Genomic DNA, 20,119 nt, shown 5'->3' with positions numbered 1-20,119 from the left:
GCTGTGACCTTAACATGGGCATTAATGGTGACAAGGAAGCACAAAGCACAGCGAGACTGAAAGCTGGCAGCGAGGAGGCAAAGCGGAGGCATCAGGAGACACTGGAGAGAGACCTCAACTGGCTACAAACGCATGTGTGAGGCCTCGTTACCAGATGAGCTTAACACCTTTAATGCTCACTTCAATCTCCTCAACAAAGAGTCGGCTGTCAACTCTGAACGCCTCCAGAGGATCGGCCACTGTCAGTATCCACAGCAGGTGTGAGAGGAACCCTGCTGAGAGTGAATGCGAGTAAAGAGTGTCCCTACCTGCTTCAAGACAGCCGTTATCGTCCATGTAGAAGTCTGCATCCGAACATGCTTTGAGAAACTGGTTCTCCAGAACATCTTAAAAAAGAGTGGGTGAACAGTTTTAGGTTCCTGGAAACTGGCATCAAAGAGGGCCTGACATGGTCATCATACAGCTCCACAAAGAAAGCTCAGCTCCGGCTGTACTTATTAAGGACACATAAGAGGGTTAACTTTTATAAAGAAGAAATAGAAAGCATTCTGACTGTAAACATTTGAAACCTCGGGGCCGTGCTCCCATCTGCATTGGTACCCATCTACCGAGAGTCAGTGACATTGGTGACAAGAGGTGCCTGCGCAAAGGTCAAGGGATCCTAAAAGACAACAGCCACCCCAGAGACAGCCTTTTCACTCTGCTGCTGTTTAGCAAGAGAAATGGAAGTATCAGCTGCCTCACCAGACTTCAGCTTCTTTCCTAAGGCTCTGCAAACCACCGTAAATAAATGACTCCATAAACCTCAACTCCACATGATGCAATGCATCTGTGAGTTTTACTCAGAACTATTCTCATAACTACCTGCTGCCAATTTTTTATGTCTTATTCTACTCTTGTTGAAAACATTTTAATATTTATTGATATTTGTTTCTGCATTGAGGGGCCTACAGCTTAGCACAATCTGTGTGCACCCACACAGTCCTGAGGAGAGGTCTACAAACATCTGTGTGGTGGACCATGGTTTCGTTTTGATTTCAGTTTGTTTACCAAGCACCACCACAGCATTCTTGACAATCACAAAGCTCAAGAAAAACACCAAACAAAAACTGAATTTGATATTTTTTTAAAGAAAATCCCAATTAACTCTCCTGAGAAACTAAAAAGATGTTATGCACAAATGTACAGTGTCTAGTTGAAGCTAATTTGCCGCCACCATCTTTTGTTAGGCTTTTAAATTCAGGTTACAACAACTGAATAAACAAATGGATTAAACAGATTTGGTAGAAGAATCAACAGAACATATTAAAACAGACTGTGTGCATATGTAAAAAAAAATGCCCTGTACCTTATGGAATGAAAAGCTATTTTGAAAAGAGAGGTTACCATCCCTTGGACTATTATGAAGACGTGGAGCTTTTTTTGCCTTTAATTATTCAGGGAGCTTCACCTCCTCATCACCGCCCAGTCTTTGTCTTTCTCTTCATTCACTTATCTCTCTTCGCTGAAGTAGTATTTTATCAAACAGCACATTTTAACACAGAATTGAAGCATCATTCAGTGACCTCGCATTGCGAGAAGCCTGCTCTGTGAGTCAACCATGACTACTTTCCTCACTCAGGCGATTACACCAACAAAAGTAATGCAACCCTTACAAGGCTGTAATCACGTGTGATACCTTCAAGAGATATCTTCCTGAAATACTCAACCTAATCAACATGTTGGGTTCCCGCTGGTTGTTTTAATTTAGCCTGTACCAAAATATGTCAGAGATATGCAATCCATACTGGAAAATGTGCTTATTACAGTTGAATATAACTGTCAGTCAAGCTCTGATGCTTGACGCCATGATGACATGTTCTGCCCTCATCTAATCACTTATCCAGGCCTCTGTAGGTTCCACTGAAAACTGAACTTTTACTGTGAAATGTAAACCATTACTTAAACAGTCACACCTTCCCTCCAATCACTTCCTGTAACTGTAACCTCACATTCCCTGAACCATGCCCGTTGACGTTTACAGTAACCAATGACCATGATGTCATCTTCTCAATAAAACCCCAGCCTCTTTTGTTCTTGCTCTCTTTTTTCCAAACCCTCACCTGATGACTCTGGGACCTCCATGCAGACCCTCCGAACTACTTTCCTACTTGAGGGAGACTTCCTTAAATATTTCTGGTTAGCCACACAATCGCTATCCTACAGTAAACAAGATTAGCGCCGGAACCTAACAATCAAAGTATTCTTGTAAATGCATATGTATTGATTTGGTTTAATGCTATTAACTGGGTATTGCATCCAAACCCAGTTAATAGCGACCATAAAACCATCCTCTTTCCCAACTCGGAAGCCATTTATCCTACACCTATTCCCTACATAGACTCTGAATTGGCCTTAAACACAGCTTCACGTGCACACAGGAGGAAACTCAAAGCTACCACTGCATCATCATTTGTTCTCACCACTTATGTTAATGCTTCTGCAAGTGTGAAATACGGAAGACATGTCTCCTCTTGGTGCTCACCAGACATACTTCATGCTCACACCCTCCCTTTTGTTTCCTCAGCAAGTATATTTTTTGATTCACTCTTTGAGGCACCCTGAGTTGTGATTTTACCATTTTAATTAGTCAAAAAGCACTTTTCAGATTACATATTAACTGTTTGGCTAAAAATATAGCGCCATGACTGCAGAATATCAACAGTGGGGTTTGATGCAACATTCTTCTGGTTGAAATAGTGAGAACTCGTCCTTAAATGAGACCAGCTCATAGAGGGGAGCAACTTGTTCAATTCCAGCACTTTACAATAACTTATTGTTTGAAAGCTGTGAGAGTTGGGACTAAAGTTCCGGGATTAAGTTTTAGGTGTTGAATTTCCAACATTGTGGCCTCGGCAGCGGCTTTAGCTATTTATCAGCTTTGATAGTCTGATAGCACCTTCCAAAGCCGCAGCTTAATCGTGTTATCCAGTAATCGTGGTTCAAAGATGGCCAAAAGGGAGCTGAAAGAATTACTCTATTTCATTAAATATTGATTATAAAAACGTAAAATTCTTGCATCCAAAGATTTTAAAGTGAAGAAGTAGATAGTTAAGATTTATAGCCAGTACTTACATTCATTACTCTATTCCTTATAGCCCCCAGAGGTATCCTTATTGTTCAATTGGCAAATAACCGTCTTTGAACTTTTATCCTTTTCCAGTCGTTCAGAAAAATTGCCCCATGGATCATCATACTCAGGAGCTGAGAGCCAGGGCCATATTTAAAAATCTGAGTTTATTTCCCCTTTAATCTTTGATGATTATAACTCACGCAGCAGCGCTCCAGCACTCCGGTGGTGATTATTCATTCGACGGCCCATTTCTCTCTTGGCTGAGGTTGCTCCCAGTCCAGTCATATTAATCAAGCGCCGCTCTAATTGACTGATTAAGTCATGTCTCCAGAAGCCAAAATGGCTGACTGACTCATTAAACCGTGACACATATTCTGGTTGCAAAATGGCTGACTGCAATCCAATTTCCCTGACTTTTATGGGCAATATCTTTTATGGGTACTATTTTCTTCCTTTTTTTTTTTTCTTCAAATCCTTTTGAGCACATGAGACAGCTAGACACTCCACTGTAGGACGTCACATTCACACATTCCTGTTTGCAGATCATGCTCACTTTTAAAAATAACGGTCCACATTTTCATAAAAACATTGCTGTTTTGTTTCAGATTGACATTATGAAAGATTACCCTTAACCTGCACTCTTTCCATAAAAGCTTTGCCTTTTTTTGATGGGTGCCTGAAGGGGGAAAAATTATGTTTTACATGTTTTTGCCATAGCCAAAGGGTGTTTGCCAATATCTAATTTGTTTGCTGTGGTCTGAATAGTTTTTTCTCTAAGTTTTCACAACTTAGAGAAGTTTTCACAAAGATAAAGAAAATGAAGGAAACCAAAATGCATCACTTAAAGCCATGTGAGAATGTTCACTCAGCTCATTGGGTCACAAAAGTAAAAACAGGAAGAAGGTCTTAAAGTAGGTCCCGTTTAACTAAAAATGGCAAGAAGGCAACAGCCTTTATTAGTAGTCCGGATCAGACCTGGATTCACTCTCAGGTTCCAAGGGTTCCTGGGTCCCCAACTTAAAATTCACAGGTCCTGAACGTGGTTTGCTTTGTAGTATGTGCTGTTGTTTTATAAAATGTCATGTTGTAATATGTCAGATTTTCTATGAAAGTTGTGCTTTGTTTAATGTTGTGTTATTGTGTTACTCTCTCTCACACATGGACATACAAACCCAAGTTATAAAGGCCAGTTTAAATGTTGCCGCCAAACACAGATGATCACACATGCAGACATTTATTGCGCAGGTACGAATAAATGGAACTACATACAGGCACTCACTTGCACGCAAAAGCACTCGGCCACATCGCCCCTCACAGCGGTAATGAAGGCCGCACCGATCAATGGGGAAAGACAGGCCAATGGAGCAGCCATTGAGCCACTACAGCAAACAAATAGCCCCAGCTGACCAATGCACCACCGGCAATTGTGGTCTACATCCCAGTGCAGCATTAGCCGGCACTGCTAATGAGCTATTACAGCGGTGACCTTCGGGACAAACTCATTACCAGGTGACAATAGACGGCGGACAGAAGCTAGATTCATTATCATAATTATCGGCGCCGCTTTTATTGCAGCTCGCTGGGGCTGCTGGTTGACGCGCATGCTTGTGTGTGTGTGTGTGTGTGTGTGTGTGTGTGTGTGTGTGTGTGTGTGTGTGTGTGTGTGTGTGTGTGTGTGTGTGTGAATGAAAGCACAAGACAGAGAGCGTCACAAGCAGTTATGGACCATTACAGTACTGTTGAAAATTATCTCCTCGTCTATGCAGTAGCTCGGAACATTTTGACTAGAATGCGCTCATATTTTACCGGCTGTAATGGAGAGGCCTGTACTTTCAAATAACATTTGGAATCCATCCATTTTGCCCACATAGAATATGGAAATCATCTTTCGTCATTTTAACTATTACTGGCTGAGGCTCCGGCTCTAAATCTGGTGAATAGGCTCATTACAAACCATGTCTCAGTTTGCTCACACGAGTTTGAGGATGGACGGCCACTTCAGGGTTTTTGCAGCTGTTCCATCTGTTCGCCGGAATCCATCAAACGCCTATCCATCAATCTGCTCCCCTACCGCTCCCTCTCTTGTCGACTTGTAGCGGGAAGTTCACAAACTTGTGAATCTCGGGCTTCTGCTTCTCAGCGAGGGAGAGGGAGGAGTAGATTAGCAGAACTGTGCGCAGTGTAATGTTATACTGGTACTTTCCACAGCAATGATGTGACTTGACGTATTACTCACCCAAAGCAACGACTGCTGTTTTACCAAGTGTAAAGCTGTTGGTTTAAGTTACAGCTACTGGGGCGAGTGTTGCAGACTTATTTTAGGAGAATAAATGAAGTGACAGATTTGGTTTCGTACAGCTACATATTTAGTCTGAGTCTCCTTGTTTCCAGAAAAGATTATCAATATCGAAGAATTCTGCGAAACCTTGGTGAAAATATATTTCTGTTTGTTACATGGAGAGGGCAGTAACATAAAACTAGATAAAGATATGAGGAGTCAGTTTCTCAATCTTTAAATGCCAGATAGAAACCAAGGCTGTGGAGGAGGATTTAAAGCTACTGCACACAGAGCCTGTACCCTATTTTTAACAGCTACACTTTCACCTATTGGGAGGGATAAATACCAACATGTTACAATTCTTACTTTCTATAATGTCTGCACATGGCAAATACGGTGGAGGTAAGAAAAGATCATGGCTACAGTAAATAAAAAGGAATTGCAGGTCTGTGACAGGAGGCACGTTTCTGTCTCCTGCATCAAAGTCAAACACTCACGCCAGTCCACCGTCCAGAGCCGCACACCCTTACTTTCCATCTTGCTACTTAAAGGGTCCACCTACTTCCTGGGTTTGCACGATAGACTGTATATAGGAAGTGGACAAAGCCATCATGATGTCACCCATCAGTTTGTGGACTGCTGTTTTGAAGGCTCGAGTTCTGCAATTTTACCGTCGCCATGTTGTTGTTTTTTTGCAACAGATATATTTGGAATACAAAGGAGTGATGTAGTAACGCCATATACGTCTCATCAATCACAGTTAGCTCGCCATGAAGCATACTTGTCTTTATGGTCTATTTGACTCTAAAGGGACCATCATTTACGAAATGAACATCATGCTGTATTGAAGAAGACTTGAAACTAGAGATTGAGACCATAAACTCATGTTTACAATGTTTACTGAGGGAATAAATCAAAAGAAGTAGAGTCATTTTCTCATAGACTTCTATATAATATGACTTCTTTTTTCGCCCCGATGGTCAGAAGAGAGAATTCAAGTTTTAAGACACTTCTGATTGGCCTCACTCCGCAGAACTGGAGGTTGCAGCCTGATTTGCACTATATATAAATCCCATAATCGTAGATAAATGGCTTGGGTTGGAGGATGTTTGCTTATGGCCAAAGTTTGGGTATATAGTATCTACAATAGGCCTCTAGTAGCTCCAGCACAACCAGTGAAAATGTTTGCTAGCTGATGTTTTTCACAAGAAATGACGCATGAGAGAAGAGAATATGGGGAGACGGCAAATTAAAGCAGAGGCTAAAAACAACGACAAAACAGGAAGCAAGAAGGGTTAAAGAGAAGGAGGGAGGGATGAAGAGGAGAAGGGAAGTAAAATAATGAAAAGGAAGGAGGGATGTGCGGAAGAGGAAAAAAGTAATCAAGATAAAGGAGGGTAGAGGTAATGAAGAGCAGCTGGATGGGAGGGACGAAAATCAGTGAAGTCAAAAAGAAGGCAGAGAGGAGGGGGGAGTACGGTGGGAGGAAAGACAGATAAGGACCGAAGACAAGGGAGGGGAGGAAGGAGGGATGAAAGGAGGAGATGATTGGCACAGAAGAGGAAGGAAGGGAGAAAATGACAGAGGAAGAGACCAAGGAGGAAGAACAAAGTAAGGAAGGAAGTAATGAGATTCAATGCAGAGAAGGGGAGGGATGGATGAAGAGCAGGATGGTTGAAAGAGCGGGTGGATGAAGAGGAGGAGGCCGTGACGGGGAGCCATTAATAATTTATGATAGCCTCAGCTTTTCAAAGCAGCCCAGCGGTCCCGCTCGCTGCTTTCCCCTGACGTTTAATTTGTCTGAAAATCAGCAAGCGTGGAGTCTGATTATCGTCTCCGTCTGCCAACGCCTCCGCTTCAATCTCCCTGACACCGAGGTGAGATCACAAGCTGTTACGGCGAGCACGTCAGCCTGGAATCCTTCAGGTCAAAACGCTCCTCGCCTGGAAGCTCCATCCGCACAGACATAAAGTGTGCCTGTGTAAAGAATCTCTGAACCGCTCAGAGCCGCCCGAGATTAAATGCCCAAATACAGACCTGAGGTCGTCTATACCGCTCCATTTATAAGCCCATTATATTGACAGGGGAAAGTGCAGGGCGAGCAGTAAAGTGCCCTTGTCCGAGCTCACTCAGTGTAGTTTTAGAGGCTATCTAACGGAATGACTTGGTCCCCAACAGTAAAGTAGCTTCTCTTTCGGTGCGTACCTGCTGCCAAATTGGCTTAAAAAACAGGCAAGACTCAGCAGTTAAGGTGGAAAAATGTTATAATAAAAATAAAGCATCCCTCATATTAGAAAATAGCCCTTCTGCACTATTAAAACATTTTTGAGCTTTTTCAAAAAACATTTTTAAAGTTTCCCTGCTGCCTTAACAACATTTGAGTTAACTAAACATAAAGATACATTTTATTTTGCATGGGCCGCTGTCTGATTCCTATTTTCTACCGACAGTCCACCTTATAAAAAAATAAGCTTCCCTCATATTAGAAAATTATTCTGCAGTTTTTTAGGTTTTTCAAAACTTCAAAAAAAGGTTACCTGCTTAAGAATACGAGTTTACTGAACATAAAACAAATAATTTTTCAGTAAAAAAAAAATAAATAAATCTTAAATGTAAAACCTGATTTAACCAGATGACCAGAAGTTCACTATTGCACATGTCACTAAAATGTTGGACTTCAACATTGGAGGCTGCTCAACATTTGATTCTTCTAAACACGACCACAACCATCCCTAAACTTAAACCACATTCATTGTTGCAAACTTAACATAACTGTTTGTAGATAACAAAGTAATCCATTCAGATGTCATCCTGGTCAGTTTTTTCATTATCATCAGTAATATCACTACACTGACATCTGTCAAATAAAGGAGGAAATGCCCCCCCCCAAAAAAACAGAGGAAACAACCATGACTTTTCTTAACGGTGTTAAAGGAACAACCAGTTTTCATGTATGTTTGCTTTAGACTACAAAACAGAGGGGTCTCTGGAGAGTTTCAATTCACAATGCATGCTGGGATTTCTCCTAATATGCTGGTCATGTTTCATCATTGAGTTTACAGATTCATTCAATTTATCATTGCAAGTCAGAAGACTTCAAATCGGAAGTACTTTAATGTTTTATGGAAGTGCTTATAAATTCAGAAATAGGCCTCATAATAAGAACTAGAAATTTGTAAAAGTTGAGTTGATTGTAAGTAACTTTCTCTCCGTTTCTAACCTTCACAGCCACAACTAGTGTCTATATTTTTTAAATAACAAGTAATTTCATTTTGGTTTTGCATTGAGGTGATTTGACAAATTACAGAAGATCAGTTTCTTGCCGTATACAATGCATAAAGCGACTGGTGTGCAGAGAAATTTTAAACTAAACGTCTAATAATCCAGATTATGATCACAGGAGCCAAATGAAAAGTGACCAAAATCATCTACAAAAGAAACGTTCAAGTATTCAAACAGAATTATTTTCTTGGATTCAACAGTTCAAGAGTGCCAGAGTGATTTTCAGAGAGGAAACAGAAAACAAGTGGAAATGGCAATGCTGCCACCTAGTGGTGTAACAGAGTTACAGCAATGCAGCAATGTAAAGGGGTAAATCCACTAATATTACATGTCAAAGCCATTTTACAAAATATGTGAAACAATATAATAGAAACAATGCCTGTACAATGTCTTTAGAAGATAAATACTGAAGGCACTGTATATACATTGTAAATAAAAAAAACATACGTATATAACATATTTTGTTGAAATAATTTAAAAAAAGCTTTTGCGTGTCAGTCTAAAGAAATTCATTTCTTGCTGTTGGAGCTTTTGGGAGGATGGACTCATGCAGCCACAACGGAGACTTTGCGGAAGCTCCTGGAAACCACTCCAGGACTGTTGCTGTGTGAGAAAGTGGCCATGAGCACTTTAGTGCCAGCCGAAGAGGCCACGATGGTCACCGTCTTCTCTATCTTCTCTCCTGGCTGCAGAAGAACCAGTCTGGGAGAGAGAGAGAAGAAGAAGCGAGAAAAGAAAATCCTTTTTAATCTTTCCACATTTCAGCTTTCTCACAAAGACCCACATGGAGAATTATTTTTCTGGAGTCAGTAATAATATTTGGACAATGAATAAAAGGAGCAATTGGCGAGATATTTGATGTTACACAGCACAGACGACCATAATATATCTGTGTGTATGTGTCTGTGTGTGTGTGTGTGTGTGTGTGTGTGTGTGTGTGTGTGTGTGTGTGTGTGTGTGTGTGTGTGTCTGTGTGTGTGTGTGTGTGTGTGTGTGTGTGTGTGTCTGTGGGCGATGAGTGTTAATTAATCGGTCAATTATTCAGTGAATCCCTTGCCGGGTACAGAGATTTTTCTGGCACCCAGAACTAACGTTCTGCCTTTTCTCAAGCCAGTAAAAGTAAATACCAAAGCCGCTTTATTGTTCCAGTATTCAGCACGGTGATGTATTACTACCTCTTACTGTAACTAGATGTTTCTGCAGAATCTTTTCTCTAATTAGCTGATTTATTCCTCTCTGGGGTGAAACTTTTGCGTCATTGTCCGGGCCGATAAAAAGCCACCATGACTCCAGGGCACTGAAGTAAAAGATGGGTTTTAAACTTTTAAAACTGTCATTGATAAAGTTTGTCCAGTTAAAGCCAAAAAAAGAGGTAAAGGTTTTTAACACCATGAAGGGAAAAAACAACACAAAAATGTGGAATAAAGAAAAATGTATTGATGCTACGTTCCAAAACGTGTTTAATATAAGAGTGCTTTCCATTCTCCGACTACCAGGTGATTCTTGTGTGACTCAGAGTTGTTTTTGTTCTTCTATTTAAATAAACTTCAACGCCATTAAGCACTGAATAGACAGGACATAGTAGCAGGAGGTAAGCACATAAACTACTGAGCCTGACCACTGTGACTGGTCAACAGTCCTCAACAAACCTGGCAACCCTTAGAAAACACAATGTCTAAGCTCCTTCCTCACTGCAGCCTGAGAACATTGACGATCAAATCCGACTCATCTTTCTTTAGGAGTTTGCACTTGTATCATGTGAAACTAAACAACCTAATGAATCCATTGATCCAGCCATGTCGTACTAACTTGTCGGGAAGGAGGCTGAATAACGCTCCAACGTTAGGCAAAAAATGTTGGTGAGGGAAAACCTGCATGGCCATTGTCGGAGGGGTCTCTTGATCTCTCACCTTAAGATAGTTGAATGAAAATGGGTTCTATGGGAACCAATGAGCCTCCCCTTTACAGAGATTCCCACTTCATGATAATCCAATACAGTTGTTTTAATGCAGTATGAATGTGAGATTTTGTCCATTCTAAAAGCTAGAAAAACTTAACACAGTGCTGAGCTGCAACTCAAAATGATTCCTCAAGCTTGCAGCTTTCAGTTGATGTGCAACACTTTCATATGGCATCTAATGCTGACCCGCTATAAACCCCCAAAGATCCCCGGTTCCCCTTAAAAAAGACCAAAAAAGCATCTATGTGGGTCTGAAATAAACTGAAATTTTACAAAAATGTCAGAGCATGTCACAGCTTAAAGGTAAAAAAGTAAACAGAATTAAATATGAAAGTCAACTATTTGGATTTTATCTTTTTTCCTATATCTCATCATTACATACAGTTATTAAGATATTTTCATATCTATATTTTTTCCATTTAATGTTTGAAGCAGTTTGTTTTTGTTTCATTATAAAGCAGTATGCTATTACATGCAAACCATTTGTTGTCCTTTTTTTCCCCCATTCTGAATTTTTTTCAATCTGAACATTTAAATTGTAACCCCAGCACAACCCTGCTTTGACAATTAAGAAAATGTTACTCTGAAACTGAAATAAGTAAATAAGAAAAAGAAGAGGGGATCAATCCTTGAATATATTACGAAATTTAACACCTGAGAGTTGTGTTGTCAGAACTGCACGGTCGACCACATTTGGGTGCAACAACTTTACATTCTTGCAACATACCTGACAGCATTCCCAGACGCTGTTAAAACAAACCATGTTTTCATCACGGCTCAAACATAAATCAAAGATGTGTGCAACAACGCTGGAATGTGACCATTCCACAATTTTCTTTATGTATTCTTTTTACCCACAGTATCAATTGAGAAAGATGATTTATGGTTTTGCTCTGAGGTTCCAACGTTAAAACAGACTCACCTGGCTTCGTGTTTCCCCTGTAACAAGCCAGATCCCTTTACAGTCAGCACAGCTCCAGTCAGGGTTTTGGTAAAAGTGTTGATGAAGGACAGCTGGACTGTGTGCTCCTTTTTCATCTCGATGCTGTCCCCTCCTTCAATCTTTGGAGAAGCCAAAGTTACATGATTAGACGCTAAACGACTAAATCCATGTCCCCTGATTATGAACTCTGCTCAGCACTAACACTGTGGTCATCATTGTGCTGAATGGTGGTCATCAGAATACAAATCAAAACATATGTAAGGTATACAAGATGGTTTTAAATCAGCACACACTACATTTCAATGTTCTGTTGTGAAGTTCTCGTGTTTTTGTTTTGTTTCCACAGGAAGAGAAAGCATTCACGCTCCAAAAATAGAAAACTAGTTTAGCCTGTGCTCTCAGTCAAGTGTTGCTAAACAAACTTAGCAGACATAATCAAACAGAGCAGCTAGAGACGTTTTTTCATGGTTTACATTCCATGCAAATATATGTAGGATATGAATAATTACCATAGCTTAATGTAGAGGCTAAATTAGAATGTCGTCTGATGTTCATGCTAAATGGCGTTTGTCTTTTTGTGATTTTTTTTAATTTGTATGATGACAGCTGTTATCTAAGAGCTTCTTCTGATTTTCTTTCAAAAAGTCACTGAAACAAAAACAGATTTTCATAGATTACAATAGATTTGTTTTTTCATTTTGTTTGGACCAAAGGAAGACTTGGGAAATACTTTGTGGAAGCTAAAGGGGATTTAAAATAAGAAAAGAACATGTATTTTTGGTGAGCCCATGCACTTTATCCTCCATGCCTTCCATCATAACACCAGTACCAGGCCAATGCAGTACAATGTGGTGCCCAGTGCACAGATGGAAGTAAAAAAAATCTGCTAACTGGGGAAGTGACTCTACTTTAATGGAGACCACTGGTGTTTTGAACACCACAATCTCCATATATAGAACGCAAAAATGAACAACTGATCCTCACATATTTACTATAATATATATATTTGCAAAAACAAACCATTTATACGTCTACACACATTGAGGCCACCAAATTAAAAACCCATATATTTGACTTCTTGAGATGCTGATTGCCAATTACTAATTATGGAAGAACAAATCAATAAAATTGACCTCAAGTCAGCTGAGTTTGATCTAGATGTGCTATTAGCTTAGCAACACTTGACCAATTTTGCTCATCATCCATCTAAAGTAGGATTTATATATTGCGCTCAAAAATGGAATATCTGTGGCCGCTTATTAGCAACAATTTATATTCTTTTAATTCAGGAGCCAGGGAAGGGGGGGGTAATAATCCAAGAAAAAACTAAAAAGTCATAATTTTTATGAGAAAAATATAGATATATAAGATATTCTCAGAGATTAAAGTTGAACATTTTCTAGATAAAAAAACTGAATTTAACATTCCGTCATAAATTGCGAGAAAAAAACACAGCTAACTTTTATACTGCCTATGAATATAATGCAATTAATCTTATGTCCATATATATATTTTGTATATACACCTTATTTTGAAAACCGATGTAGTCACAAACTGAATTTAGCAAAATTCTGTGCATCTTATATGATGTAATATAAACTGTGTGAAAAGCAAACCAAAAACCAAAGGGGTGACTGATGCTGAACACTTCTCCTCTTCTATGAATTTCTGCCTCTGCTCCGTCATTTAAATGACTTCATCTTATCGAGCACAGCTGACAGGAGACAGAAGATGACGATAAAGAAGACAGAGAAAGGAAGACCACACTGCATCATTTATCTGTGAGCTGAAGTGTATGGAGGCTGGATGCTGCCGTACCTCTATGGTAATCTGTGGTGAGCTGATGCTGAACTCCTGCGTGGCCAGGAATCTTTCTTCCGTCCTCAGGTCCTTGATCACCACCGCGAGATTCACAATGTCGTCGCCTGCCAGGAACGACTCGTACTCGGAGGGAGCGATGGCGTGGTGGAGCGTCAGAACTGCAGAGAACCAACAGGATGTGGAAAAGAATGATCGTGAGAGGAACAACAATCGCAAATAACAAGTTCAGTCGAGGTTTTCGTTGATCAAACAATAATAGGATTGTGACGTCAACGTGCACTTAAAAAGGAAATGATATCAAACACGTTAATCCAACAGCAGTGCCAGAGGCCCCTTCACGTCTCCTCACCTTCACCCGGCTGTATGCACACTTCTTTGTGTGTTTCCCAGAAACTCTGCTCTGGATTGCTGCTGAAGTCCTTCTGCTGAGCGTTGAGGTGCTCCATCAGGAACCGTGGGCTGCCCGACTGGTTCTTGACCGTCACACACATGGAGATGTTCTTACCCACTGTCGGCACCCCATCTATGCTTAGGGACACCTCCAAATCGGGTGATGTTCCTCGTAGAGATGAAAGGGCTGGGGGAGCCTCTAAAAAATCCAGTGGATAAGCTTAGCATAAACTGAACATAAACTAAGCATATCATGACTTATTAGCAAATGCATTTTTAGTAGCTCGACAAGGGCTCCATGATCTCCATAATCCATTTTGCACTCTTATTCCACACAGGCAAAAAAAATAAAAACTCAAGGGAGCGTATAAACTTTTTGTTTAACAATTGAGGAAGTTTTTGTTACATTTTAACCATTTCCTCACAACTATTCTACTGCAATACTTGAAAAAACTTGTGCTGTGAACATGACTTTTGTCAATTTCAAACACCCACAGTAAATGCACCCTGTGGCATTTGCAACAGTATGAGTAGAGTGAAGGCTTACCTGCTCCTTGTACACTTGGACTGGACTGACCATACCTAACCATAGCTGTATGAGTGAGAGGGATTTCTGTCATGAAAAAAACAACAGTATCAAAGCTTGCTACTTATTTGCATAAAAAAACATTTGTTCTCCACAGGGTGGAGGCTGAAGACGCTTCATCACAACTGACCTGACCTCGTCACGGACAAGGACGTGCTCATCATAGTGCATACTGGCTGCTTTACTGAAGAGGGAAAGACAAAGAAGGAGAAAAATGTGGAGAACAAAGACTGAAAACACCCTACTTCTACCGTCTCTATGAGCTTCATGCTGACTCATTACACAAATATACTTACTTCTCTTCCTCTTATAAGTCCCCGTCAGATTCTCTGGTGCGTCTGAGCCGATGCTCTTGGTGTAAATCAGCTGTCCCACCCCCTCCGTGTCCACCGTCCTGCCAACCACCAGCCCGTCGCGGACTATCAGCCGCACGACGTCGGCGTCAACAGAGGCATAGACGAACGACGTGTCGTAGCGGGCGCGGAGGCAGTGTCCTTGCACGCCACTTACCGGGGAAGGGCCACAGCAGAATACCCCTACGGGAGAAAGTGTGTTGTGTTTATTGTTACGTACTCATTAGTTACCATTCACAAATGAATCACATTATTTCCCACGCTTTGTGACATTTATTCAAGAAGGAAGTGAATGTGACAGGAGTGCTTTTTTTCCTCAAGTGATGTTATTTATTCATGTCCCATTCAGTTTTGATAAGGTACGTCTGGCAAAAAAAGAAATCTAAATGTCAGCCTCTGAGAATCACTCGAGGGAAGCAGCGACCCACCTGCACTCTTCTCCTGGGGGGTCGGGTCCACCACCTGCCAGCCATCGAACTCCGGGCCGAGGTCTGGTCTCCTCATCCAGCACTCCGCCCACACATGGAAGTTCCTGCAATGAGGACACACAGGAACAGATGCACAAACATATACAAACACAAGACGGACACAAATGCAAAGAGGGATAATATACATGATAACAGGCGATCACACTAACGTGACTGAGGTGTTGTCATGGAAATGTAGGTCAATTTTATTCTTTTTACTACTTCAAAAAAATCAGTTGAAATGAAAATGGTCAAATCATCCTGATAGCTAAAAAAAAAAGTAAAAGACCAACGGGTATCTTTGTGGCTTGAGAGAATGAGACACCAACCAAATGCTGTCCTTTGACAGGTTGAGCTTTTCCCCGGTGCTCGAGTAATACTCTTCAATTCTCAGGCTGCCATCGCCGTCATGGGCTGCGTTGAAAACCGTCACCACCCTGGAGGGAATCCCCAACACTCTCATCACTGGAAAAGAGAAAGAGCAGTCAGTGTTTAACACTAGACGGACAAGGATTTTGAAATCAGCTGTATTGACAAAAAAATTGTTAAGCCTGTTTAGTAAAAAAAATATGGAGATGATTTTTTTAAAGGTCACTTCAACCAAAATACAAAAGAACACAATTAAATATTTTCTCTCTTACCTTAAATGGTATCTGGCCATGCAGATACAAAGTTTAGTTCACTATTTTTTAAATAATTGTGGCTTAAATTATTATAGATGAGAGTTAAAAATGACCCATAAATATGATCCAGATGGGATAAAAATAGCTGAGGAGCTCACTTATCGTTTAAATAACTCGACCTCCAAACCCAAACCCTGCCTTGTGAAACTTATTAATCCTGCTGATTTCTGAAAGAATGAGGAAAATAATGAATGGGATGAAACCGTTAAATAACAGACCAATGCAAGAATAACTATTATAGTTTAGGTGGCTTTAGCTTATCCCATCAGGGACATTGTAAGAAACTCAAATCTTTGATACCTTTCTGGGCCAATTCATTGTCGATGAGCTGTGGGGCAACTGCTCGGCGTTGGAGACACCTCAGTGACACTTAAATGTCACCCAAGAGTTTAGAATTAATACACTCTGGTGTCCTATTTATTCAAAGTACCTGTGCAGAGGACGGATGCAAAGACCCAGCACTGTCCGTAGCGCACAGGGCTGTTGGAGGAGACCCAGCGGTGCAGGATGTCGGCGCTGCCGCTCCACTCTGTGGGCTTCACCCCACCTTTGTAGCTCCCCTGCCACTTCCCCTCCAGAATACCCAGGTCATCATTACAGTTCACCTTGGAGGGGGGGACACACACACACACATCAAGCAGGGGAAATTGCTTTTCCATGCAACCCAGTCATGTTGTTGATAATATTGGTAACAAATTTGGCATGAGAGATAATTAATGCGTGTGCACATTTTTACATATTTGCAACACATACAGTGAGTGTTGGAGTGTCGTCTCTCACCATAGCACATATCACTCTGCTGAGGTAGACGGGGTCTGCCCGGCGAATGTAGTCTCTGTCTTTGTCCCGTTGGTGCTGTGGGCTGACCTCCAGGAGCGTCAGACACGCCTCCAGGACCCCAGACTCATACTACACACATGGAAACAGAAACATAGCTGCACTGTAAGCTTACCCGCAAAACAAAACGCTGCGATTACACATGATCTATTCATGATAGCAGAGCATCGCATACCTGACCAAACGACCAGGGCCGCCTGCTAATGTTGAGAGGGGTGCCCATGTACACCACCCCGTAATCGCTCTTGATGTACTCTTGTATATGGACATCCAGTGGCATGTAAACTGGATCATCTGAAAGGCAATAGGAGGTGTGTGCAGTAACTTTTATAACAAGGCAACGGCAAAAACTGAAGATAATAACAGGGAGGAGAATTAATCAGTCGATATCTCTCCAGTTCTGAAAAGTGAAGCCAATGCAGAAGTGTCTTAAACTTGCATCCTCTCTGCTGGCCATCAGGGGGCGACTCTTGCAAAAATAAGTCAGATTGAAGTCTATGAGAAAATGACCCTACTTCTTACTTGATTTATTACCTCAGTAAACTTTGTAAACATTAGTTTATGGTCTCAATCTCTAGTTTCAAGTACTCTCCAATACAGCGTGATGTTTATTTATGGTCTAATTTAGTGTAAAATAGACAATAAAGCGGAGTATGTTTTAAGGCGGGCTTCCTTGTGATTGAAAGGTCGCTACTGCTACCAGAGCCATGTACATCCTCTCCATGTCACTCCTCTCTAGTCCAAATATGGTCACTTCCATTTACGTCCACTTTTAATATACAGTCTATGGTATTAATACATGGACCCACTTTTCAGCCAGGGGTTGCAGAGCAGCACAAATGCTCCCACTGTATAGCTAATTCTGCTCTGTTTGGTCTCTATGTGCACCAGGAGTTGATACAGAGCCACTGAGGACTGAACAGGGGAGCAGATGTAGACGGTGAACGACCGACGGCCCCCGTTGTCTGGGTAGATTTTGGCTGACCAGCTGTGGGGGTTGTATCGCTCGCCAGGGAACTGGACTGGGAACCTCTCTGAAAGATTACCTGTGTGGGGAAAAGAAAACACTTGCGGTTTACTTAAAGTCAGGCTTTGTAGCTTTTAATTGAAGAAATAACATCATTTCCCTCTTAAAAACAAAAAGTTGAATTCATGAAGTTAATACACTCAGGAGTTTTGCTCAGGGTTATCTTATGTTAGATTTTCTTTTATTTTCTGTTCTTTAATTATATTTATTTAGCCTTTTTGTTAAAAAAAAGCATATTTGAAGCAAAACAAGTTCGACATCCGAGTATAGATATCAAATGAAAATACCTGTAGACTCTGGAAATCTTCCGCATTCATGGGCCAAGAGAGCAAACTCACTAACCTTCCTTTAACCCGTTTACAGGCTCATTCACAAGAACCGAGGAGGGAAAACAACTGGATTCGGCAATCAGTGCTTTTTAAGACTATTTTTTTTAAACAAGGGCATTCAAGTGTTGGTACTAGGAGGTTGATTAATATAAAAGCTGCTCGAAGATAGACCTTCAGTGAGCAAGCTGTCGTAACTTGAATTCAGGCAGTGCAAACCCTTGTGCTTGTCACTGGCCACCAGCCCCGACCATACCTATGTTAATGACCCACGACCAAGTGAGGCTGAAGCAGCAACACCCTCGGAAGCATTGGATAGACCAAGGGTGCTTTTTGCTGCTCATGAATGTAGCTTCCCATTTGTAAGAGAAGCACTGTGTTATTTTTTCCTTTCATAAATGACATGGTCCTGCTTTAAATGAGAACTTGATCCTATCTTTGATACCTAGCAAAACCTCCAGGACCAGGCTCTCCGTGTGAGGATTCCACGAGCAGCTGCCAAACCGGATAGTCACTTTGAAAGGTTTCCCTCGCCGCACCACCAGGTGCTTTTGGCTGAGCCCCTCTGTCTCATGGGAAGCGTGGTTCTCACTGGCCTCGAAGTTGACAAACTTCAGTCGGCACTGGCCATTGGCAGTGCCTAGGGAAAAGAGACGACTGTTACAAATACCACGTTAATCTTAAGAGTGTAGGAAAAACACAGATTTTAGTCACAGGATACATGACAGTGATCTATCAAACAGAGAAGTGGAGCAGGTGTTGAAATAAGGGAAGAAGGGAAGAGGGCAGTTTTAGACATTTAGTTATAAAAGTAGCCAGGAGTCTTTCACATCCTCGGAACAATACCGGACTAATAATTATTATCTCTGATGAGTTTGATTTTTTTTTTCTCACACTGTTGTCTAACGTTGATAAACTGCACGGCCTCACTTTCTGTCACATACTCTGCATTGCAGCTAAATGATTTACATTTTATACAACTTATTAGCACCTCAGCGACCGAAACAATTGTGAAGTCAAATACTTGTTTCGACAAAGTAGTAAAACAAATATACAGATTCTTCGGTAGAATATCTTGATAGAAAGATATGTTTTTGACTTATGTTAAAATGATACTTGCATGTGATTAATCTAAGCCTTGCCAAGTCAGAAATCTTAAATGAAACATTTATATATATATCTTAAGAAACGATCAATGCCATCACACAACATTTAATTCAATTTTAAGAACATTTAGAAGCATTCAAACCTTTCTCTTAAAGTAAAGTATGATTTGCATTTGCGAGTGAACTCACCCCTGGTGTATGTAGTCTGTTGAGTGCAATCCATGATCTGACAGCAGGCGTTACCAGCGACTGAAGGAATGACAAGCAGGTTCCACCTTCCCTTTGATAAGAATCTCACTTTCCCTCTTTTGTTGTGGCCAATCATCCATGTATGAAGAAAAAAATTATAATAATCTTCTGCTGAACCGTGATCAGTAGTGGAAAACCAAGGCCCAGTAGCAATCATTTATTAACATTATTTTCTTTGGATGGAATGGAATTAATTAAAGATGGAATCCGGGGGATTATGTCTTTTTAGGTATTTGATTATATACCAAAGTAGTGGACAAATTCAAAATTTGACCTGATGTTGGCGATCCATCCAAAATGTGTTCAGATTCATTGTCCCATAGTGCCCATTTAAAGTACTATGTTATAATGTGTAAATCTGTTAATCAAAAGATTTACTTCCCATTGTCTTTGGCCTGACAGATCATTTTTGGGCAACACCTCATGCACACCTTTCTCTGGAAAGATGTTGCAAGTGACATCCAGGATCCACCTACTCTACCGGAACCATCTCACTCTCATTCTTTTTTTTGTCAGTGTTGTAACATTTGCTAATTAGCACTGAATACAAAGTACAGCTGAAGCTAGGATTATGTCTTCTTAGGTATTTGATTGTATACCAAAGTATTGGACAAATTAAAATTTTAACCAGATGATAGTAATCCATCCAAAATGGGTTCAGATTCATTGTCCCATAGTGCCCATTTAAAGTACTATGTT

The 20,119-nt window shown here is 40.8% G+C and overlaps 1 protein-coding gene across 1 annotated transcript; it reads right to left on the bottom strand.

The window, feature by feature from the left end:
- Positions 1–9,217: 9,217 nt before the first annotated feature.
- Positions 9,218–19,394, bottom strand: LOC129099389 (protein-glutamine gamma-glutamyltransferase 5-like). The gene is made up of 13 exons (XM_054608615.1): positions 19,361–19,394; positions 18,511–18,705; positions 17,522–17,758; positions 16,888–17,006; positions 16,656–16,784; positions 16,306–16,480; positions 15,522–15,657; positions 15,154–15,257; positions 14,604–14,908; positions 13,746–13,983; positions 13,394–13,554; positions 11,555–11,694; positions 9,218–9,374 (listed from the first exon to the last, which is right to left on the bottom strand). The coding sequence occupies exons 1-13, from the start codon at positions 19,392–19,394 to the stop codon at positions 9,218–9,220; spliced, it is 2,130 nt and encodes a 709-aa protein (XP_054464590.1).
- Between the last annotated feature and the right edge of the window lie 725 nt (positions 19,395–20,119).

This window comes from Anoplopoma fimbria, chromosome 12, assembly GCF_027596085.1.
Source record: "Anoplopoma fimbria isolate UVic2021 breed Golden Eagle Sablefish chromosome 12, Afim_UVic_2022, whole genome shotgun sequence".
NCBI classification, from domain to species: domain Eukaryota; kingdom Metazoa; phylum Chordata; class Actinopteri; order Perciformes; family Anoplopomatidae; genus Anoplopoma; species Anoplopoma fimbria.
Note: the sequence above shows the minus strand (reverse complement) of the source record. Positions and strands in the feature narration are given on the sequence as shown.